Source organism: Salvelinus alpinus, chromosome 11 (genome assembly GCF_045679555.1).
Source record: "Salvelinus alpinus chromosome 11, SLU_Salpinus.1, whole genome shotgun sequence".
NCBI lineage: Eukaryota > Metazoa > Chordata > Actinopteri > Salmoniformes > Salmonidae > Salvelinus > Salvelinus alpinus.
The window spans coordinates 9,962,707-9,987,774 of NC_092096.1; the positions used below are offsets into that span (position 1 = coordinate 9,962,707).

At 43.4% G+C, this 25,068-nt stretch overlaps 2 protein-coding genes across 2 annotated transcripts; both read left to right on the top strand.

The window, feature by feature from the left end:
- The first annotated feature begins 4,877 nt into the window (after window positions 1-4,877).
- LOC139534851 (interferon gamma 1-like) lies at window positions 4,878-7,483 on the top strand. The gene is made up of 4 exons (XM_071334305.1): window positions 4,878-5,188; window positions 5,915-5,989; window positions 6,551-6,745; window positions 7,367-7,483. The coding sequence occupies exons 1-4, from the start codon at window positions 5,054-5,056 to the stop codon at window positions 7,481-7,483; spliced, it is 522 nt and encodes a 173-aa protein (XP_071190406.1). The 5' UTR covers window positions 4,878-5,053.
- Window positions 7,484-11,935: 4,452 nt separating this feature from the next.
- LOC139533397 (interferon gamma 1-like) lies at window positions 11,936-14,556 on the top strand. Its single transcript, XM_071331439.1, has 4 exons — window positions 11,936-12,185; window positions 13,343-13,402; window positions 13,674-13,877; window positions 14,371-14,556. The coding sequence occupies exons 1-4, from the start codon at window positions 12,057-12,059 to the stop codon at window positions 14,518-14,520; spliced, it is 543 nt and encodes a 180-aa protein (XP_071187540.1). The 5' UTR covers window positions 11,936-12,056; the 3' UTR covers window positions 14,521-14,556.
- Window positions 14,557-25,068: the final 10,512 nt, after the last annotated feature.

Below are 25,068 nucleotides of genomic sequence, written 5' to 3' on the forward strand. Positions count from 1 at the left end.
GGTATTTAGACATGTCTCTGGGTAGTGGAGATGGTAGGTATTTAGACATGTCTCTGGGTAGTGAAGGTGGTAGGTAATTAGACATGTCTCTGAGTAGTGGAGGTGGTAGGTATTTAGACCTGTCTCTGGGGAGTGGAGGTGGTAGGTATTTAGACATGTCTCTGGGTAGTGGAGATGGTAGGTATTTAGACATGTCTCTGGGTAGTGGAGATGGTAGGTATTTAGACATGTCTCTGGGTAGTGGAGGTGGTAGGTAATTAGACATGTCTCTGGGTAGTGGAGGTGGTAGGTATTTGGACATAATAATGTTGGGTGGTGAAGTGGGTAGGTATTTAGACATGTCTCTGGGTAGTGGAGGTGGTAGGTATTTAGACATGTCTCTGGGTAGTGGAGGTGGTAGGTGTTTAGACATGATAATGTTGGGTAGTGGAGGTGGTAGGTATTTAGACATGGCTCTGGGTAGTGGAGGTGGTAGGTATTTAGACATGTCTCTGGGTAGTGGAGGTGGTAGGTATTTAGACATGTCTCTGGGTAGTGGAGGTGGTAGGTATTTAGACATGTCTCTGGGTAGTTGAGGTGGTAGGTATTTAGACATGTCTCTGGGTAGTGGAGGTGGTAGGTATTTAGACATGTCTCTGGGTAGTGGAGGTGGTAGGTATTTAGACTTTTCTCTGGGTAGTGGAGGTGGTAGGTATTTAGACATGTCTCTGGGTAGTGGAGGTGGTAGGTATTTAGACATGTCTCTGGGTAGAGGAGGTGGTAGGTATGTAGACATGTCTCTGGGTAGTGGAGGTGGTAGGTATGTAGACATGTCTCTGGGTAGTGGGGTTTGTAGGTATGTAGACATGTCTCTGGGTAGTGGAGGTGGTAGGTATTTAGACATGTCTCTTGGTAGTGGAGGTGGTAGGTATTTAGACATGTCTCTGGGTAGTGGAGGTGGTAGGTTTTTAGACATGTCTCTGGGTAGTGGAGGTGGTAGGTATTTAGACATGTCTCTGGGTAGTGGAGGTGGTAGGTATTTAGACATGTCTCTGGGTAGTGGAGATGGTAGGTATTTAGACCTGTCTCTGGGTAGTGGAGGTGGTAGGTATTTAGACATGTCTCTGGGTAGTGGAGGTGGTAGGTATTTAGACATGTCTCTGGGTAGTGGAGGTGGTAGGTATTTAGACATGTCTCTGGGTAGTGGAGGTGGTAGGTATGTAGACATGTCTCTGGGTAGTGGAGGTGGTAGGTATTTAGTCATGTCTCTGGGTATTGGAGGTGGTAGGTATTTAGACATGTCTCTGGGTAGTGGAGGTGGTAGGTATTTAGACATGTCTCTGGGTAGTGGAGGTGGTAGGTATGTAGACATGTCTCTGGGTAGTGGAGGTGGTAGGTATTTAGACCTGTCTCTGGGTAGTGGAGGTGGTAGGTATTTAGACATGTCTCTGGGTAGAGGAGGTGGTAGGTAATTAGACATGTCTCTGGGTAGTGGAGGTGGTAGGTATTTAGACATGTCTCTGGGTAGTGGAGGTGGTAGGTATGTAGACATGTCTCTGGGTAGTGGAGGTGGTAGGTATTTAGACCTGTTTCTGGGTAGTGGAGGTGGTAGGTATTTAGACATGTCTCTAAGTAGTGGAGGTGGTAGGTATTTTGACATGACAATGTTGGGTAGTGGAGGTGGTAGGTATTTAGACAAGATAATGCTGGGTAGTGGATGTGGTAGGTATTTAGACATGATAATGTTGGGTAGTGGAGGTGGTAGGTATTTAGACATGTCTCTGGGTAGTGGAGGTGGTAGGTATTTAGACATGTCTCTGGGTAGTGGAGGTGGTACGTATTTAGACATGTCTCTGGGTAGTGGAGGTGGTAGGTATTTAGACATGTCTCTGGGTAGTGGAGGTGGTAGGTATTTAGACATGTCTCTGGGTAGTGTAGGTGGTAGGTATTTAGACATGTCTCTGGGTAGTGGAGGTGGTAGGTATTTAGACATGATAATGCTGGGTAATGGAGGTGGTAGGTATTTAGACATGTCTCTGGGTAGTGAAGGTGGTAGGTATTTAGACATGTCTCTGGGTAGTGTAGGTGGTAGGTATTTAGACATGTCTCTGGGTAGTGGAGGTGGTAGGTATTTAGACATGATAATGTTGGGTAGTGGAGGGGGTAGGTATTTAGACATGTCTCTGGGTAGTGGAGATGGTAGGTATTTAGACATGTCTCTGGGTAGTGAAGGTGGTAGGTAATTAGACATGTCTCTGAGTAGTGGAGGTGGTAGGTATTTAGACCTGTCTCTGGGGAGTGGAGGTGGTAGGTATTTAGACATGTCTATGGGTAGTGGAGATGGTAGGTATTTAGACATGTCTCTGGGTAGTGGGGGTGGTAGGTATTTAGACATGTCTCTGGGTAGTGGAGGTGGTAGGTATTTAGACATGTCTCTGGGTAGTGGAGGTGGTAGGTATTTAGACATGTCTCTGGGTAGTGGAGGTGGTAGGTATTTAGACATGTCTCTGGGTAGTGGAGATGGTAGGTATTTAGACATGTCTCTGGGTAGTGGAGATGGTAGGTATTTAGACATGTCTCTGGGTAGTGAAGGTGGTAGGTAATTAGACATGTCTCTGAGTAGTGGAGGTGGTAGGTATTTAGACCTGTCTCTGGGGAGTGGAGGTGGTAGGTATTTAGACATGTCTCTGGGTAGTGGAGATGGTAGGTATTTAGACATGTCTCTGGGTAGTGGAGATGGTAGGTATTTAGACATGTCTCTGGGTAGTGGAGGTGGTAGGTAATTAGACATGTCTCTGGGTAGTGGAGGTGGTAGGTATTTGGACATAATAATGTTGGGTGGTGAAGTGGGTAGGTATTTAGACATGTCTCTGGGTAGTGGAGAAAGTAGGTATTTAGACATGTCTCTGGGTAGTGGAGGTGGTAGGTGTTTAGACATGATAATGTTGGGTAGTGGAGGTGGTAGGTATTTAGACATGGCTCTGGGTAGTGGAGGTGGTAGGTATTTAGACATGTCTCTGGGTAGTGGAGGTGGTAGGTATTTAGACATGTCTCTGGGTAGTGGAGGTGGTAGGTATTTAGACATGTCTCTGGGTAGTTGAGGTGGTAGGTATTTAGACATGTCTCTGGGTAGTGGAGGTGGTAGGTATTTAGACATGTCTCTGGGTAGTGGAGGTGGTAGGTATTTAGACTTTTCTCTGGGTAGTGGAGGTGGTAGGTATTTAGACATGTCTCTGGGTAGTGGAGGTGGTAGGTATTTAGACATGTCTCTGGGTAGAGGAGGTGGTAGGTATGTAGACATGTCTCTGGGTAGTGGAGGTGGTAGGTATGTAGACATGTCTCTGGGTAGTGGGGTTTGTAGGTATGTAGACATGTCTCTGGGTAGTGGAGGTGGTAGGTATTTAGACATGTCTCTTGGTAGTGGAGGTGGTAGGTATTTAGACATGTCTCTGGGTAGTGGAGGTGGTAGGTTTTTAGACATGTCTCTGGGTAGTGGAGGTGGTAGGTATTTAGACATGTCTCTGGGTAGTGGAGGTGGTAGGTATTTAGACATGTCTCTGGGTAGTGGAGATGGTAGGTATTTAGACCTGTCTCTGGGTAGTGGAGGTGGTAGGTATTTAGACATGTCTCTGGGTAGTGGAGGTGGTAGGTATTTAGACATGTCTCTGGGTAGTGGAGGTGGTAGGTATTTAGACATGTCTCTGGGTAGTGGAGGTGGTAGGTATGTAGACATGTCTCTGGGTAGTGGAGGTGGTAGGTATTTAGTCATGTCTCTGGGTATTGGAGGTGGTAGGTATTTAGACATGTCTCTGGGTAGTGGAGGTGGTAGGTATTTAGACATGTCTCTGGGTAGTGGAGGTGGTAGGTATGTAGACATGTCTCTGGGTAGTGGAGGTGGTAGGTATTTAGACCTGTCTCTGGGTAGTGGAGGTGGTAGGTATTTAGACATGTCTCTGGGTAGAGGAGGTGGTAGGTAATTAGACATGTCTCTGGGTAGTGGAGGTGGTAGGTATTTAGACATGTCTCTGGGTAGTGGAGGTGGTAGGTATGTAGACATGTCTCTGGGTAGTGGAGGTGGTAGGTATTTAGACCTGTTTCTGGGTAGTGGAGGTGGTAGGTATTTAGACATGTCTCTGGGTAGAGGAGGTGGTAGGTATTTAGACATGTCTCTGGGTAGTGGAGGTGGTAGGTATTTAGACATGTCTCTGGTGGTTGAACCACAGCTGGTTACTGTTAGTGCTCACGTTCCATGATTGTCTATCTATTGTACAGGGTTACAAAATATGGTTTCCATTTACAGTACATTTCCCATATAACATACACAGTGCCGTAAAGTACTAAAGTAGAAATACTTTAAAGTACTACTTAACTTCAGGATCAGTGTCCCCTCCGTGGACTGTTGAGCTAACGCATACTAATGCGATTAGAATGTTGTTGTATGTAACAAGAACATTTCCCAGGACATAGATATATTGACAGAAAGCTTAAATTCTTGTTAATCTAACTGCATTGTCCAATTTACTGTAGCTATTACAGTGAACGAATGGCATGCTATTGTTTGAGGAGAGTGCACAGTTAGACTCAACCCGCTCCCCCACCCCCATAGTGGCCCTTCCAAAAAATCCCTTGAGAATGACCTGATCAGATGTAGCGGGGGGGTGGGGGGGGGTATTGAGGAAGAGTCACCCATTTAGGAGCAGAACACCTCTGATTTAAAAGAAACCTACCGAGAAGAGGAACCCACAAACCCCAAAACCTCTGTAACCTCTAACCATCATCGTTGTCTCCAGCAAACTCTGCTGCTGCACAGCTCTCTGTCTCACATATAAATAAACCCCAGGCCACCATTACTGACCCACATTGACACTCCATCTACAGACAGGTACAGTCAACAGAGACTCCACAGCTTAACTCTAAAAGGACTCCTTGATAGACTTCTCAAAGACTTCTCAAAGACTTCAAAAGACTTCTCAAAGACTTCAAAAGACTTCTCAAGGGCATATTTTGATATATTTTGCGAGGCTTTTGTTCTGTGGATTGAAAGAACGTGAGCCGCTGTAACCAGGATAATAATATGAATTCAGCCCTGGATCTTGTTGTGTTAGTATGTTTGGGATTCTGCTCTGTAGTGGTTCTGGGACGCCCCCACCACTCCAACTTCGTGCCCAAAAACATGCAGAGAGACATCGACACTCTGAAAGGCCCTTTGGTGAGTTACAATAGAAAGCCTTAAACCTGTTTAAACTGATTTCTCTGGTCTGTGGTCATGGATGTGTCCCAAATACCACCCTATTCAGTATATAGTGCACTACTTTGGCCACATACCACAAACCCCTGAGGTGCCTTCTTGCTATTATAAAGAGGTTACCAATGTTACTAGAACCTTAAATAAGTCATTTTTTGTGATAAAGGGTCTGATATACCACAGCTTTCAGCCAATCAGCATTAATGGCTCGACCCGCCCGGTTCATAATATCTTATAATGCCTAATGCATGTGGTACTATGACAGTCCTGTCCTGTACTACTGAGAGGTTCCCTTCTCCTGGCCTTCAGCAGATGACAAACAAGAAACTTACAGTCAATTTACAGACGTCTTGGGATTTTATCACTTCTTCATCTTGGTCTCAAAGTTTCATGCAAATGTTCAAAGCCCCCCAAGGGTTAGATGTGGGCTATGATGTCCACAGTTACAGTAGTTCCCACCACCAGAGAGAACCATAGACTACTGTGAGGTTGTCTAATAGGGGGAGGAGATTGAAAGGTGGCCTGAGTAACGTCATTTAATTGTGATGGCGAAAGCAGTAACTTAAAGGGATGTATTTTCAAAATTCTAAATGTAGACATTTAGAAAAAGACAAGATCTATATGATAAGTTGTTCTTAAAACTCTGTTTGAGTCTGTGTGCTAAATGTCAAATGTACTCATTTTATTCAGAATCTGCTGGACACCAACTTGGTCAGCCAACCTATCTTCTTAGAGCTCATGGTAGAGCTTGATGTCAAGTTTGAGGTAAATATCTCATATTCATTTCAGTTTTTCAACAAATGTTACTGAACTCAAAAAGTTCTGTACATAGTTGGATTATTCCGTTTTAAAGCCAACATTATTTGTAGATTCAACCTGCTAGCCCTGCTGTTGTATATTCTACCTGCTGGCCCTGCTATTGTAGATTCAACCTGCTAGCCCTGCTATTGTAGATTCAACCTGCTAGCCCTGCTATTGTAGATTCAACCTGCTGGCCCTGTTACCGTAGATTCAACCTGCTGGCCCTGCTATTGTAGATTAATCCTGCTAGCCCTGTTATTGTAGATTATAACTGCTGGTCTGCTATTTTAGATTCAACCAGCTGGCCTGCTATTTTAGATTCAAACTGCTGAACCTGCTATTGTAGATTCAAACTGCTGGCCCTGCTATTGTAGATTCAACTTGCTAGCCCTGTCAACCTGCTGTCACATGTACTGAGGACGTACTCATTGTTAATGGTGTGCCTTTTCTCTCTCCCTCTCTCTCTCTCTCTCTCTCTCTCTCTCTCTCTCTCTCTCTCCTCTTTGGTGGTCTTCTCTCCATTAGAAGCATGAACAGTGGCTGCTCCTGAATGCCACTCTGGATGTGTACCTAAACATCTTCTCCAACATGCTGAAGGAGAACCATCCAGAGGAAGTCAAGCAGGACCTCAGCAGACTCCGCGGGAAGGTGGAGGATCTGAAGAGGAGCTACTACCAGGACAGAGTGAAGATGAAGATACAGGATCTGGTGGACATTAAGGTCAACAGGCTAAACTAAGTTATTCACTTATTCTGTTTACATCCCAAATGGCATCCTATTCCCTATATAGTGCACTACTTTTGACCAGAGCCCAGTATATAAAAGTCAGTATATAAAAAAAATAGGGTGTGAGATAAAGAGAGAGAGAAATAAAGAGAGAGAGAGAGAGAAAGAAAGAAAGAGAGAAAGAGAGAAAGAGAGAGAGAGAGAGAGAGAGAGAGAGAGAGAGAGAGAGAGAGAGAGAGAGATTGTAGATTCAACTTTGGCAATGTTAACACATGTTTCCCATGCCAATAAAGCCCCTTGAATTGAATTGAATTGAGAGAGAGACAGAGACAGAGAGACAGAGAGACAGAGAGACAGAGAGAGAGAGAGAGAGAGAGAGAGAGAGAGAGAGAGAGAGAGAGAGAGAGAGAGAGAGAGAGAGAGAGAGAGAGAGAGAGAGAGAGAGAGAGAGAGACAGAGAGAGAGAGAGAGAGAGGGAGAGTAAATGTGTGCTTGTGTGTCTCATAGTTTTAAAAGTCCATTGTTGTCTGAATGCCGTCTTCCAAGTGTGGACACTCCACTGGTCAGGTCAAGATGATGACGTCTCTCTAAATGTATGTTGTCACTTCTGTTTAGACCAATGATGCTGTTGTCCAGAGGAAGGCTGTGAACGAGTTCAAAGTGGTCTACCAGAGAGCTTCCCAGCTGGGGACCATTCTCCATCCGATAGCCAAGAACCCCACACAGGGCTGAGAGCAGACAGAACCACCAACTGACTGATTGAAGACAGATGAGACAACAGACTGTAATACATTAGCACCTTCATAAAAGGCATCGGGTAGAAGTAAATTAATCCATATAATTTCATATATCACCTGAAATGGCCGTGTTTTCATGAATTGAATGATATAATCTTAAAGTGCAGTCAAAAACAGGACAAATGGACACCTGAAGAAAGGTAGAAACAGTCACTTTCCCAACGTAAACTTAACAACTGTCTCACAGCTTCCTCACCTACTGGTCACCATGCTTGTTCACGGTGCTATTTATTTAACTTTAACATTATTTAACATATTTATTTTAAATTTAAGTGCAAAGACATAATGTTAGTATTTATAGTTTGTGAATATTTATCAACTTTGTATGAAGGGAATTTCCATTGGTCCTATAACAGTGGTAATGTTGTACTATTTAATATCATAGTTCACAATCAATGGATCAAATGTACTGTATTTATATCCTGGGAATAAATTCTCCTGAAAATATATCCTGTTACATGTCTTGAGTCTGGTTTTTAAAAATGTGTTTTTTATCCAGTTTCCAAATTAGGATTCTATGTTACTGAAGTGCTGTTATTTCTTAATTCTCTTCGTCTTAATTAATGTGAGTCATTTTTTAATTCTGGGTCATTTTAATAATGGATGTAGAAGGCAACCAGTTTATTTTCTGATGTGAATGAAATTATGCCGAGTCACATTATTTCAGATTGTGGTTCTGGAGCTGTAAAGGTCAGATCATTCACATGATTGTGTCCTGAGATGAGTGTGATGTAGGAACCTTTACTTCAGATCCCACATTTCCGTGTTGTCACCTGACGTGTATTGGGGTTGCGCGTCCGGTCTACACAGAAAGCCCAACTTGTTGTCCTTTCTGAGGTGACAGACTGACACCTTCAATACTAGAGATGAACCATTTCTCTCTCATGGAAACTGACAAGCATCTGTTGAGTTCCAGTGTAAAGTTGACACATTCACCCACAAATGCCATTGATGAGATGGATATACCACTGAGTCATGCTGCCTTGGCTTCTCTGGGTTGTATTTATATGTGGGAGCCTCCTTCAACAGAGTGCAGCTCTGGAGACGCCAGTTGGAGATTACAGGGGTGAAAATGTACTTATGATTGCAGAAGAGCATAATACTACATTCATTACATTTTGTGTGAAAGTGATACAACTGAAAACGCCTGGGTGTCACTAGAAACTAGCAACTAGCCTGAATAAGCTAAAGTGACTCATTGTTAAATCAAACCACATTCTTTCAACATCAATATTTGTTTGAAAGTGATGCCACTGTCCCCCCTTTGAAAGAGCCTGGGTGTCAATGAAAGATAGCATCAGCATCTATTTGTACTAGCATTAGCAACTAGCAACTAGCATCTAGCAACACAGCAGTCTTCTGGAACTATGACGGTGAGGTCATTCATTCGGTGTTGTCCCGGGGTTCTGGAACTATGACGGTGAGGTCATTCATTCGGTGTTGTCCCGGGGTTCTGGAATTGTAAAGGTGAGGTCATTCATTCGGTGGTGTCGCAGGATGAGTGTGTTGTAGGAACCTTTATTTCAGATCCCACCATTCCGTTTTGTCACCTGACGTGTTATGGGGTTGCGCGGCCGACCTACGCTGAAACCCCAACCTGTCATCCTTTCTGAGGTGACAGAGTGACACCCTCAACCCTAACCATTTCTCTCTCATGGAAACTGACAAGCATCTATGCACTAGCAACTAGCAACTAGCCTGAATAAGCAAAAGTGGTTCATGAAAAGAAACAATTTTCAATAGATCGTTAAATCAAACCACATTCTTTCAACATCAATATTTGTCTGAATGTAATGCCGCTGTCCCCCCTTTGAAAGAGCCTGGGTGTCAATGAAAGATAGCATCAGCATCTATCTGTACTAGCATCAGCATCTATCTGTACTAGCATCAGCATCTATCTGTACTAGCATCAGCATCTACCTGTACTAGCATCAGCATCTATCTGTACTAGCATTAGCATCTATCTGTACTAGCATTAGCATCTATCTGTACTAGCATCAGCATCTATCTGTACTAGCATTAGCATCTATCTGTACTAGCATCAGCATCTATCTGTACTAGCATCAGCATCTATCTGTACTAGCATCAGCATCTATCTGTACTAGCATTAGCATCTATCTGTACTAGCATTAGCATCTATCTGTACTAGCATCAGCATCTATCTGTACTAGCATTAGCATCTATCTGTACTAGCATCAGCATCTATCTGTACTAGCATTAGCATCTATCTGTACTAGCATTAGCATCTATCTGTACTAGCATCAGCATCTATCTGTACTAGCATTAGCATCTATCTGTACTAGCATCAGCATCTATATGTACTAGCATTAGCATCTATCTGTACTAGCATTAGCATCTATCTGTACTAGCATTAGCATCTATCTGTACTAGCATCAGCATCTATCTGTACTAGCATCAGCATCTATCTGTACTAGCATTAGCATCTATCTGTACTAGCATTAGCATCTATCTGTACTAGCATCAGCATCTATCTGTACTAGCATTAGCATCTATCTGTACTAGCATCAGCATCTATCTGTACTAGCATCAGCATCTATCTGTACTAGCATCAGCATCTATCTGTACTAGCATTAGCATCTATCTGTACTAGCATTAGCATCTATCTGTACTAGCATCAGCATCTATCTGTACTAGCATTAGCATCTATCTGTACTAGCATCAGCATCTATCTGTACTAGCATTAGCATCTATCTGTACTAGCATTAGCATCTATCTGTACTAGCATCAGCATCTATCTGTACTAGCATTAGCATCTATCTGTACTAGCATCAGCATCTATATGTACTAGCATTAGCATCTATCTGTACTAGCATTAGCATCTATCTGTACTAGCATTAGCATCTATCTGTACTAGCATTAGCATCTATCTGTACTAGCATCAGGACTAACTAACTAACAACTAGCAACTATCATCTACTGTGGCAACACAGAAGTCAACAGACAGGGCTCTGTCCTCTAGCAACACAGAAGTCAACAGACAGGGCTCTGTCCTCTAACAACACAGAAGTCAACAGACAGGGCTCTGTCCTCTAACAACACAGAAGTCAACAGACAGGGCTCTGTCCTCTAGCAACACAGAAGTCAACAGACAGGGCTCTGTCCTCTAGCAACACAGAAGTCAACAGACAGGGCTCTGTCCTCCAGCAACACAGAAGTCAACAGACAGGGCTCTGTCCTCTAACAACACAGCAGTCAACAGACAGGGCTCTGTCCTCTAACAACACAGCAGTCAACAGACAGGGCTCTGTCCTCCAGCAACACAGAAGTCAACAGACAGGGCAGCAACACAGAAGTCAACAGACAGGGCTCTGTCCTCCAGCAACACAGAAGTCAACAGACAGGGCTCTGTCCTCTAGCAACACAGAAGTCAACAGACAGGGCAGCAACACAGAAGTCAACAGACAGGGCTCTGTCCTCTATCAACACAGAAGTCAACAGACAGGGCTCTGTCCTCTAGCAACACAGAAGTCAACAGACAGGGCTCTGTCCTCTAACAACACAGAAGTCAACAGACAGGGCTCTGTCCTCTAACAACACAGAAGTCAACAGACAGGGCTCTGTCCTCTAGCAACACAGAAGTCAACAGACAGGGCAGCAACACAGAAGTCAACAGACAGGGCTCTGTCCTCTATCAACACAGAAGTCAACAGACAGGGCTCTGTCCTCTAACAACACAGAAGTCAACAGACAGGGCTCTGTCCTCTAACAACACAGAAGTCAACAGACAGGGCTCTGTCCTCTAACAACACAGAAGTCAACAGACAGGGCTCTGTCCTCTAACAACACAGAAGTCAACAGACAGGGCTCTGTCCTCTAACAACACAGAAGTCAACAGACAGGGCTCTGTCCTCTATCAACACAGAAGTCAACAGACAGGGCTCTGTCCTTTAACAAGACAGAAGTCAACAGACAGGGCTCTGTCCTCTAGCAACACAGAAGTCAACAGACAGGGCAGCAACACAGCAGTCAACAGACAGGGCTCTGTCCTCTAACAACACAGAAGTCAACAGACAGGGCTCTGTCCTCTAACAACACAGAAGTCAACAGACAGGGCTCTGTCCTCTATCAACACAGAAGTCAACAGACATGCATACCAACCTGAACTTAATTGCATCACCAAAGAACTTCCCCAGAATGTGTCAAAAGTCCCTGTTTCCTAGGGATTCCAACCCAAGACCCCATGCTCTGCTGCAAAGAAAAGGTGTTCAGCGGCCGTGTGTTGGTGTGTGATTTAAAGGAAACTTCGCTCAGTCAGAAAACCCACAACCTCACACCTCTATCGTTTCAACTCTCTCTCAACTATATAAATACTTGTCTGTCTTAACCTCAGCATCAGTCAGACAGACACATAAGAACAAGACTTGGGTAGTGTCAGATACAAGGCGGTCTCGTTAAGTCAATTCAAGTCAAGGCCTTTGACTGAAGTTTCCGTACAGCGATTGAGGACTATTGAGCTTTGAGGGATCTTCAGCGTGAGGTTGAGGACCATGGATGTGTTATCAAGGGCTGTGATGTGTTTCTGCTTGATGGGCTGGATGACTTTAGGATGGAGTAATGCTGCTCAGTACACATCAAATACCATGAAGAGCAACATAGACAAACTGAAAGGCCACTATGTAAGTATCATACACATTATTAACTGGGCTAACAGGGGTTTCTCCTGACAGACAGACAGACAGACAGACAGACAGACAGACAGACAGACAGACAGACAGACAGACAGACGCGACAGCTGATTGGCCTCTACTGGCTGTGTTTGCATCAGCAAACTTTAGACTCCTGCTTCCTAATGGGAGGCCAACAGTAGGACAGAACAGGGAGATCTCCTTCCTAATGGGAGGCCAACAGTAGGACAGAACAGGGAGATCTCCTTCCTAATGGGAGGCCAACAGTAGAACAGAACAGGGAGATCTCCTTCCTAATGGGAGGCCAACAGTAGGACAGAACAGGGAGATCTCCTTCCTAATGGGAGACCAACAGTAGGACAGAACAGGGAGATCTCCTTCCTAATGGGAGACCAACAGTAGGACAGAACAGGGAGATCTCCTTCCTAATGGGAGGCCAACAGTAGGACAGAACAGGGAGATCTCCTTCCTAATGGGAGGCCAACAGTAGAACAGAACAGGGAGATCTCCTTCCTAATGGGAGGCCAACAGTATGACAGAACAGGGAGATCTCCTTCCTAATGGGAGGCCAACAGTAGGACAGAACAGGGAGATCTCCTTCCTAATGGGAGGCCAACAGTAGGACAGAACAGGGAGATCTCCTTCCTAATGGGAGGCCAACAGTAGGACAGAACAGGGAGATCTCCTTCCTAATGGGAGGTCAACAGTAGGACATAACAGGGAGAACATTGGATGTTGATGAGTTAGAGATAAAATGTTTGACTAAAACCAAGAGGACTTACACACTTCCTGCCCAAGCAGGAAAGACTTGTCAGTGAGACTGAAATGAAACAGAAAATGATGACATCATCATAACAGTGCATTTCCAGGTAGGCCCATAGCCACCAGACCTGGCTCAAATACTTCCATCTGAGGTGAGCTTTAGCTTAGATGTAGCTTGGAGTTTGCACTTTTGGGACTACTCCATTGTTGCCATTGTACCGGACAAACTAAATGATGTATTTTAAGTTATTTGACGTATTTAGCCCAGGTCTGACAGACACTATACTTGTGATTAGGGGTAGAAGAGCCCACTATACGCAATAAACTGCACCAAGTTGAAGGAGAAAAGCAACACCACTGATTGTCATCATGTCTTGCTCTTTCAGAAGATCTCCAAGGACCAGCTGTTCAACGGGAACCCTGTTTTCCCCAAGGACACGTTTGAGGTAAGATATATAGTTACACATTGTTATCCCCTTCAGGCTAACATCACCAATGTGGAACTACAGCTTACCCTTGGGCTAGGCTGGACACAAAACTACGTTTCAAGATATTAAAAGTATTTTCCTTCCTTCCTTCCTTCCTTCCTTCCTTCCTTCCCACACTCCTTCCTTTCCTCCCTCCCTCCCTCCCTCCCTCCCTCCCTCCCTCCTTCCTTCCTTCCTTCCTTCCTTCCTTCCCTCCCTCCCTCCCTCCCTCCCTCCCTCCCTCCCTCAGGACAGTGAGCGGAGGGTGTTGATGAGTGTGGTTCTGGACGTGTATCTGAGTATCTTCAGTCAGATGCTGAACCAGACTGGGGACCAGGAAGTGAGGGACAGTCTGAATTATGTCAAGGGGAAAATTCAGGAGATCCAGAAACACTATTTCCTGGGGAGGATACCTGAGCTGAGGACACACCTGCAGAACCTGTGGGCCGTCAAGGTGAGCTTCCCTCCATTAAGCAGAACACAGATCTGGTGTCATCTACTTTCACATGGTCATCGCTTCATATTTTAGCAGATGAAGCCACATAGCAATGACATGTACTTATTTTGTTACAAATGAAATTAAGGATATGTCAATTAGAATTAAACATCCCATGGACTATGCAACATTTAAATCAGCAGCTTTCTGGATTAATTATCCTCTAGCACTGTGCTACCATCATCATGACTGTAGTATAGTCTACTGTATAGACACCATCATCATGACTGTAGTATAGTCTACTGTATAGACACCATCATCATGACTGTAGTATAGTCTACTGTATAGACACCATCATCATGACTGTAGTATAGTCTACTGTATAGAGACCATCCTCATGACGCCTGATGACCTGATAACCTGATAGTTAATGCTTGTATCTTCTATCTCAGACCAGTGACACCTGATGAACTGATAACCTGATAGTTAATGCTTGTATCTTCTATCTCAGACCAGTGACCCCACAGTCCAGGGGAAGGCTCTGTCCGAGTTGGTTACCATCTATGAGAAAGCCTCCAAACTGGCCACTAAGTTCCAGCTGAAGAAGGACAACCGCAGGAAGAGACGGCAAGCCCAGAGGCTCAAATCAAGCATCATGTAGATGACCAACCGTGTCTAGTGTGAAGGCTAGGTGTAGGGGGAAGATACCCCTAGATACTGATCTTGGGTCAGTTTATCATTTCTCCTCTAATGGTGAAGGTTAGGATTGGGGGAGGGGCAGCTGATCCTAGATCTGTACCTCGGGGAAACTTCCCCCCGGAGACACAGTGGAGATACATATTGAAGTTACATATTTCCTTGATACAAAAGGCCTGAACTGGACATCTATTTATAAAATGTATTTATTTAATCTATGAAATGACGCACAATACTCAATGGTATATTATCATTGTTAAGAGTTTTTATTTCTCTTGAATCAATAGATTTAGTTAATTTATATTTATTATTCATTATCTAGAATTTTGTATTTTTTTTTATAAATAGTTATTTATTGCAGATTATGCTAAATCTGTAAATGCTATGACTGAATAAATGAACACTGAGGAAACAATTCTGATGACTGATATTATCTATCCACACACACACACACACACACACACACACACACACACACACACACACACACACACACACACACACACACACACACACACACACACACACACACACACACACACACACACACACACACACACTAGTCTATGTGTGGTGCTGTATGGAAATATCACACATTGGCCGACTGAACTTTAATAATTGTTCTCGTATTGAAACCAAAACACTCCCCTGCATGGGGCCCACACAACGGCTTTGTCCCAAATGGGCGGCCTGGTCAAAGGTAGTGCACTATATAGGGGCTCGGCTGCCATTTGGGATGCCCACACGCCGTCCTCAGAAACAGGAACAAACACTCCAACCTAAACACTTGAATTATTTAAATTAAATACCTTTAACATCAACACTTAGACTTGGGTTTATACCTTTAACATCAGCACTTACACTTGAAGTGGGAAGTTTACATACACTTAGGTTGGAGTCATTAAAACTCGTTTTCCAACCACTCCACAAATGTCTTGTTAACACACTATAGGTTTGGCAAGTCGGTTAGGACATCTACTTTGTGCATGACACAAGTCATTTTTCCAACAATTGTTTACAGACAGATTATTTCACATAATTCACTGTATCACAGTTCCAGTGTGTCAGAAGTTTACATGCACTAAGTTGACTGTGCCTTTAAACAGCTGGGAAAATTCCAGAAATTATGTCATAGCTTTAGAAGCTTCTGATAGGCTAATTGACATAATTTGAGTCATTGGAGGTGTACTTGTGGATGTATTTCAAGGCCTACCTTCAAACTTAGTGCCTCTTTGCATGACATCATTGGAAAATCAAAAGAAATCAGCCAAGACCTCAGAAAAAAAAACAGACCTCCACAAGTCTGGTTCATCCTTGGGAGCAATTTCCAAACGCCTGAAGGTACCACGTTCATCTGTACAAACAATAGTACGCAAGTATAAACACCACGGGACCACGCAGCCATCATACTGCTCAGGAAGGAGACACGTTCTGTCTCCTAGAGATGAACGTACTTTGGTGCAAAAAGTGCAATTCAATCCCAGAACAACAGCAAAGGACCTTGTGAAGATGCTGGAGGAAACAGGTACAAAAGTATCTATATCCACAGTAAAACGAGTTCTATACCGACCTAACCTGAAAGGCCGCTCAGCAAGGAAGAAGCCACTGCTCCAAAATCGCCATAAAAAAGACAGACTACGGTTTGCAACTGCACATGGGGACAAAGATCATACTTTTTGGAGAAATGTCCTCTGGTCTGATGAAACAAAAATAGAACTGTTTGGCCATAATTTATTTTTGGATGACAAAGGGGGAGACTTCCATGCCGAAGAACACCATCCCAACCGTGAAGCACGGGGGTGGCAGCATCATGTTGTGGGGGTGCTTTGCTGCAGGAGGGACTGGTGCACTTCAAAAAATAGATGGCATCATAAGGAAAGGAAAAAGAGGCCTACAAACCTGACTCTGTTACACCAGCTCTGTCAGGAGGAATGGGACAAAATTCACCCAACGTATTGTGGGAAGCTTGTGGAAGGCTACCTGAAACGTTTGACCCAAGTTAAACAATTTAAAGCCAATGCTACCAAATACTAATTGAGTGTATGTTAACTTCTGACCCACTGGGAATATGATGAAAAAATAAAAAGCAGAAATAAATCATTCTCTCTACTATTATTCCGATATTTCACATTCTTAAAATAAAGTGGTGATCCTAACTGACCTAAGACAGGGCATTTTTACTAGAATTAAATGTCAGGAATTGTGAAAAAATATGTTTACTTCACACATCTTATCCAACTTGACACAACTTGCCAGTTTTTTTCTGGGAACATTAAAAAGTAATTCTATTCTAAAAATAGACCAACTCACAAACAATTCACCTAAGAATAGACTTATAAATAGACATGACAGCTCAGCTAAGATGCCAAACATCCACTAGGGACCCCCCCCTGCAGAGATAGAGGTATAATTGACCCGTTGCTAAGCCCCGCCCGCCTTGGTTACTGTTGCAACCTCGGACAATATTTTCCCGGGAAGCCCAATTCCCCCCTTCTAAACAATGGTGAAATCCCCTCACAGTGATCTCAAACTGTGTTTCTAGAGTAACCACTCCCAGAGCTATGGATGCAAGGACTGACCATCCATGATATCAACAGTATTGTTTATTAAGCATGTTTTGAGGCTATACAGTGTTTGTTTACATTTACAAATGTTGACGAACGTTGGAGAAAAACAAGCTCATGTTTTGGGTTCTCATGGAGTGTGACAGTTGAACTAAGCTCATGAGGCATTTATAAGTTATTTTCTTCAAGAATCAATGGATATATATATTATATATATATATAATTTATAAATACAAAAATGGATGCAGCAACTTCAGATTTTCCCTTTAAGTATATCAAGAATGTGTGAGATTGAGCATGTGTCCATTAGGCCTTGAAGTTGGAGACTTTTATCTCCCTCAACAACTTTAAAAATCTGCTATCCGAGCAGCTAACCGATCGCTGCAGCTGTACATAGTCCATCTGTAAACTACCCACCCAATTTACCTACCTCACCCCCCATACTGCTTTTATTTATTTACTTTTCTGCTCTTTTGCACACCAATATCTCTTCTTGCACATGATCATCTGATGATTTATCACTCCAGTGTTAATCTGCTAAATTGTAATTATTCGATTTATTGCCTACCTCATGCCTTTTGCACACATTGTATATAGACTCTCTTTTTTTCTACCATGTTATTGACTTGTTTATTGTTTACTCCATGTGTAACTCTGTGTTGTCTGTTCACACTGCTATGCTTTATCTTGGCCAGGTCGCAGTTGCAAATGAGAACTTGTTCTCAACTAGCCTACCTGGTTAAATAAAGGTGAAATAACAAAATAAAAGGCCTATGGATTTAAAACAAATGTATCACCATGAATTCGATTGGTCAATAAAAGCCCCACTTTTATTCCATAGGCTGGGATCCTCACTATGCAGCTGTTACAAGAGCGCATTTTTCACTGGCTGTCCACTGGTTTCAAAAACAATAATTGATAGGCAGCTTAAACTTCTTGAATTCAGCCATTATTGGGTTCAAATACACATTTATATTTGTGAACAGCCGTCCTCAACAACCACAATCCGTAAGGGGCAAATAGCTAAATGGGAAAGCAGCAGTGTGATTTACATCAACGCGCTATGTCGATATCAATAATAAGTGATCGTCGTAGACTTCACCACTGCTTTCATCCTTACCTCCAAGCGTTTATTCAAGTTGGATAATCTTTGGATGCCGACAGCAACGGCATCATTGGAAGAGATTCATATAAACACAGACTACTTCTTGCTAATCAGGAAACTCTTGAGTGGTGGTTACAATTGCTTCGTAGCAACCAGGTCAAATGATGTTTGTAGCCTAGCGTAGCTAGCCACTGAATGGCTCAGAATTCACTGTTAGCATGCAGTCAACGCTTTAAGCACTTTTGGAGCTAACTAGCGCTCTCAAATCGTATTCTGATGTTGACGGCAGATGGGAGTTGGATTCATAACATTGCTAACTTAGCTAGCTAACATACTGTACATTTTGAGAAAACTATTTATATTAAATGGCTAGCTAGCGTTAGCAACGTTTGGTGGTCAATGAGACCGAGAGTTAGCTAACCAGCTGAGCTAGCAAACAATACATCAAAAGTATCATTTCAGATTAAAAGAATATTCCATCAACAGGCTCTGCATTACAGGAATCACAGTAGCAGGTACTCCTGGTGCACTGTTCAATTATTTAGCCAATTTAACATGTATTTTTTAAAGAAAACTCTCCGTTTTTGCCATAGCCCTGACAGGCTTTCATTCACTTAAACATGAGCTTGTCTGAGGTGTCAGACTCAACGACAGTTACTATCCATTGGAGCGCTGCGATTGGTTGCCCACATTTCTGGGGCGAGGCTTAGCGAATGGTTTCCCACCTATTCGTCCATTTCCTCACCATCTAGTCCAACAACCTACTAACTATTAACCATGGGAAAACACACAATTATCCATGTGAAAAACAAACTATTATTCATGGGAAAAACACACTATTATGCATGTGAAAAACACACTATTATCCATGGGAAAAACACACTATTATCCATGGGAAAACATACACTATTATCCATGTGAAAAACACACTATTATCCATGGGAAAAACACACTATTATCCATGTGAATAAAACTATTATCCATGTGAGAAAAACTATTATCCATGGGAAAACACACACTATTATCCATGTAAAAAACAAACTATTATCCATGGGAAAAACACACTATTATCCATGTGAGAAACACACTATTATCCATGTGAGAAACACACTATTATCCATGTGAGAAACACACTATTATCCATGTGAAAAACACACTATTATCCATGTAAAAAACAAACTATTATCCATGGGAAAAACACACTATTATCCATGTAAAAAACAAACTATTATCCATGGGAAAAACAAACTATTATCCATGGGAAAAACACACTATTATCCATGTGAGAAACACACTATTATCCATGTGAGAAACACACTATTATCCATGTGAGAAACACACTATTATCCATGTGAAAAACACACTATTATCCATGTAAAAAACAAACTATTATCCATGGGAAAAACACACTATTATCCATGTAAAAAACAAACTATTATCCATGGGAAAAACAAACTATTATCCATGGGAAAAACACACTTTATCCATGGGAAAACACACACTTTATCCATGGGAAAAAAACACTATTATCCATGGGAAAAACACACTTTATCCATGGGAAAACACAAACTATTATCCATGGGAAAAACACACTATTATCCATGTGAGAAACACACTATTATCCATGTGAAAAACACACTATTATCCATGTGAAAAAAACTATTATCCATGTGAGAAACACACTATTATCCATGTAAAAAACAAACTATTATCCATGGGAAAAACACACTATTATCCATGTGAGAAACAAACTATTATCCATGGGAAAAACAAATTATTATCAATGGGAAAAACATTTTTACTTTTGCCCTACCACTAACACACCTGATTCAACTAAAGGCTTGATTATGAGATGGAAAAAAGCGCACCTCTTTAGGTCCCCAGGACCAGGTCCCCAGAACCCTGGGTTAGTAAACACTGGGTTAGTAAACACTGGGTTAGGGTTAGTAAACACTGGGTTAGTAAACACTGGGATAGGGTTAGTAAACACTGGGTTAGTAAACACTGGGATAGTGTCACGTTCCTGACCTGTTTTCTGTTGTTTTGTATGTGTTTAGTTGGTCAGGACGTGAGCTGGGTGGGAATTCTATGTTGTGTGTCTAGTTTGTCTGTTTCTATGTCCAGCCTAATATGGTTCTCAATCAGAGGCAGATGGTAATCGTTGTCCCTGATTGAGAATCATATATAGGAGGCTTGTTTTGTGTTGGGATTTTGTGGGTGTTTGTTTCCTGTCTCTGTGTTTGTCTGCACCAGATAGGTCTGTCTCGGTTTTTTCACATTTGTTATTTTGTATTGTTGTTTGTAGTGTTTCACTTGTGCTTTATTAAACATGTTGAACACTAGCCGCGCTGCACTTTGGTCCTCTCCTTCACCCCTGGAAGAAAGCCGTTACAGATAGGGTTAGTAAACACTGGGATAGGGTTAGTAAACACTGGGTTAGGGTTAGTAAACACTGGGTTAGTAAACACTGGGTCAGGGTTGGTAATCACTGGGTTAGTAAACACTGGGTTTGGGTTAGTAAACACTGGTTTAGTAAACACTGGGTTAGGGTTAGTAAACACTGGGTTAGTAAACACTGGGTTAGGGTTAGTAAACACTGGGTTAGTAAACACTGGGTCAGGGTTAGTAAACACTGGGTTAGTAAACACTGGGTTAGGGTTAGTAAACACTGGGTTAGGAAACACTGGGTTAGGAAACACTGGGTTAGTAAACACTGGGTTAGTAAACACTGGGTTAGTAAACACTGGGTTAGTAAACACTGGGTTAGGGTTAGGAAACACTGGGTTGAGTAAACACTGGTTTAAGGTTAGTAAACACTGGGTTAGTAAACACTGGGTTAGGGTTAGGAAACACTGGGTTAGGGTTAGTAAACACTGGGTTAGTAAACACTGGGTTAAGGTTAGTAAACACTGGTTTAGGAAAAACTGGGTTAGTAAACACTGGGTTAGGGTTAGGAAACACTGGGTTAGGGTTAGTAAACACTGGGTTAGTAAACACTGGGTTAGTAAGCACTGGGTTAGGGTTAGTAAACACTGGTTTAGGAAAACTGGGTTAGTAAACACTGGGTTAGTAAACACTGGGTTAGGGTCAGTAAACACTGGGTTAGTAATCACTGGGTTAGTAAACACTGGGTTAGGGTTAGTAAACACTGGGTTAGTAAACACTGGGTTAAGGTTAGTAAACACTGGGTTAGGAAACACTGGGTTAGTAAACACTGGGTTAGGGTTAGGAAACACTGGGTTAGGGTTAGTAAACACTGGGTTAAGGTTAGTAAACACTGGTTTAGGAAACACTGGGTTAGTAAACAATGGGTTAGTAAGCACTGGGTTAGGGTTAGTAAACACTGGTTTAGGAAAACTGGGTTAGTAAACGCTGGGTTAGTAAACACTGGTTTAGGAAACACTGGGTTAGTAAACACTGGGTTAGTAAACACTGGGTTAGTAAACACTGGGTCAGTAAACACTGGGTTAGTAAACACTGGGTTAAGGTTAATAAACACTGGGTTAGTAAACACTGGGTTAGGGAACACTCGGTTAGGAAACACTGGGTTAGGGTTAGTAAACACTGGGTTAGTAAACACTGGGTTAGGGTTAGTAAACACTGGGTTAGGAAACACTGGGTTAGGGTTAGTAAACACTGGGTTAGTAAACACTGGGTCAGGAAACACTGGGTTAGGGTTAAGAAACACTGGGTTAGGGTTAGGAAACACAGCGTTAGGGTTAGTAAACACTGGGTTAGTAAACACTGGGTTAGTAAACACTGGGTTAGGGTTAGTAAACACTGGGTTAGTAAACACTGGGTTAGTAAACACTGGGTTAGGGTTAGTAAACACTGTGTTAGTAAACACTGGGTTAGTAAACACTGGGTTAGGGTTAGGAAACACTGGGTCAGTAAAACCCTGGGTTAGTAAACACTGGGTTAGGAAACACTGGGTTAGTAAACACTGGGTTATGGTTAGTAAACACTGGGTCAGGAAACACTGGGTTAGGGTTAGGAAACACTGGGTTAGGGTCAGGAAACACTGGGTTAGGGTTAGTAAACACCGGGTTAGTAAACACTGGGTTAGGGTTAGTAAACACTGGGTTAGGGTTAGTAAACACTGGGTTAGGAAACACTGGGTTAGTAAACACTGGGTTAGGAAACACTGGGTTAGTAAACACTGGGTTAGGGTTAGTAAACACTGGGTTAGGAAACACTGAGTTAGGAAACACTGGGTTAGGGTTAGGAAACACTGGGTTAGTAAACACTGGGTTAGGAAACACTGGGTTAGTAAACACTGGGTTAGGAAACACTGGGTTAGTAAACACTGGGATAGGGTTAGTAAACACTGGGTTAGTAAACACTGGGATAGGGTTAGTAAACACTGGGTTAGTAAACACTGGGTTAGGAAACACTGGGTTAGGGTTAGGAAACACTGGGTTAGTAAACACTGGGTTAGGAAACACTGGGTTAGTAAACACTGGGTTAGGGTTAGTAAACACTGGGTTAGGGTTAGGAAACACTGGGTTAGTAAACACTGGGTTAGGAAACACTGGGTTAGGGTTAGTAAACACTGGGTTAAGGTTAGTAAACACTGGGTTAGGGTTAGTAAACACTGGGTTAGGAAACACTGGGTTAGTAAACACTGGGTTAAGGTTAGTAAACACTGGGTTAGGAAACACTGGGTTAGTAAACACTGGGTTAGTAAACACTGGGTTAGGAAACACTGGGTTAGTAAACACTGGGTTAGTAAACACTGGGTTAGTGTTAGTAAACACTGGGTTAGGAAACACTGGGTTAGGAAACACTGGGTTAGTAAACACTGGGTTAGGGTTAGTAAACACTGGGTTAGGAAACACTGGGTCAGGAAACACTGGGTTAGGAAACACTGGGTTAGGAAACACTGGGTTATGGTTAGTAAACACTGGGTTAGTAAACACTGGGTTAGGAAACACTGGGTTAGTAAACACTGGGTTAGGAAACACTGGGTTAGTAAACACTGGGTTAAGGTTAGTAAACACTGGGTTAGTAAACACTGGGTTAGTAAACACTGGGTTAGGAAACACTGGGTTAGTAAACACTGGGTTAGTAAACACTGGGTTAAGGTTAGTAAACACTGGGTTAGTAAACACTGGGTTAGTAAACACTGGGTTAGTAAACACTGGGTTAGGAAACACTGGGTTAGTAAACACTGGGTTAGTAAACACTGGGTTAGTAAACACTGGGTTAGGGTTAGTAAACACTGGGTTAGGGTTAGTAAACACTGGGTTAGTAAACACTGGGTTTGTCACACCCTGATCTGTTTCACCTGTCTTGTGCTTGTCTCCACCCCCCTCTAGGTGTCGCCCATTTTCCCCATTATCCCCTGTGCATTTACACCTGTGTTTTCTGTTTGTCTGTTGCAGTATGTCTTGTCTTGTCAAGCTTACCAATATGTTTTCCCCGTACTCCTGTTATGCTCTTGTACCTGTACCTGCCTGACACTGGCCTGGATTACTGACCTCTGTCTGCCCTGACCCTGAGCCTGCCTGCCGTTCTGTACCTGCCTGACACTGGCCTGGATTACTGACCTCTGTCTGCCCTGACCCTGAGCCTGCCTGCCGTTCTGTACCTGCCTGACACTGGCCTGGATTACTGACCTCTGTCTGCCCTGACCCTGAGCCTGCCTGCCGTTCTGTACCTGCCTGACACTGGCCTGGATTACTGACCTCTGTCTGCCCTGACCCTGAGCCTGCCTGCCGTTCTGTACCTGCCTGACACTGGCCTGGATTACTGACCTCTGTCTGCCCTGACCCTGAGCCTGCCTGCCGTTCTGTACCTGCCTGACACTGCCCTGGATTACCGACCTCTGTCTGCCCTGACCCTGAGCCTGCCTGCCGTTCTGTACCTGCCTGACACTGGCCTGGATTACCGACCTCTGTCTGCCCTGACCCTGAGCCTGCCTGCCGTTCTGTACCTGCCTGACACTGGCCTGGATTACTGACCTCTGTCTGCCCTGACCCTGAGCCTGCCTGCCGTTCTGTACCTGCCTGACACTGGCCTGGATTACTGACCTCTGTCTGCCCTGACCCTGAGCCTGCCTGCCGTTCTGTACCTGCCTGACACTGGCCTGGATTACTGACCTCTGTCTGCCCTGACCCTGAGCCTGCCTGCCGTTCTGTACCTTACGGAATCTGCCAGGACCTCTGCCTGCCCTTGACGTTTGTCATGCAGACAGACCCCCTCCTCCCATATAGACTTCAACAGTGTTTGTCATGCAGACAGCCCCCATCCTCCCATATAGACTTCAACAGTGTTTGTCATGCAGACAGACCCCATCCTCCCATATAGACTTCAACAGTGTTTGTCATGCAGACAGACCTCATCCTCCCATATAGACTTCAACAGTGTTTGTCATACAGACAGTCCCCCTCCTCCCATATAGACTTCAACAGTGTTTGTCATGCAGACAGTCCCCCCTCCTCCCATATAGACGTCAACAGTGTTTGTCATGCAGACAGCCCCCATCCTCCCATATAGACTTCAACAGTGTTTGTCATGCAGACAGTCCCCCTCCTCCCATATAGACTTCAACAGTGTTTGTCATGCAGACAGCCCCCATCCTCCCATATAGACTTCAACAGTGTTTGTCATGCAGACAGCCCCCATCCTCCCATATAGACTTCAACAGTGTTTGTCATGCAGACAGTCCCCCATCCTCCCATATAGACTTCAACAGTGTTTGTCATGCAGACAGCCCCCATCCTCCCATATAGACTTCAACAGTGTTTGTCATGCAGACAGTCCCCATCCTCCCATATAGACTTCAACAGTGTTTGTCATGCAGACAGACCCCATCCTCCCATATAGACTTCAACAGTGTTTG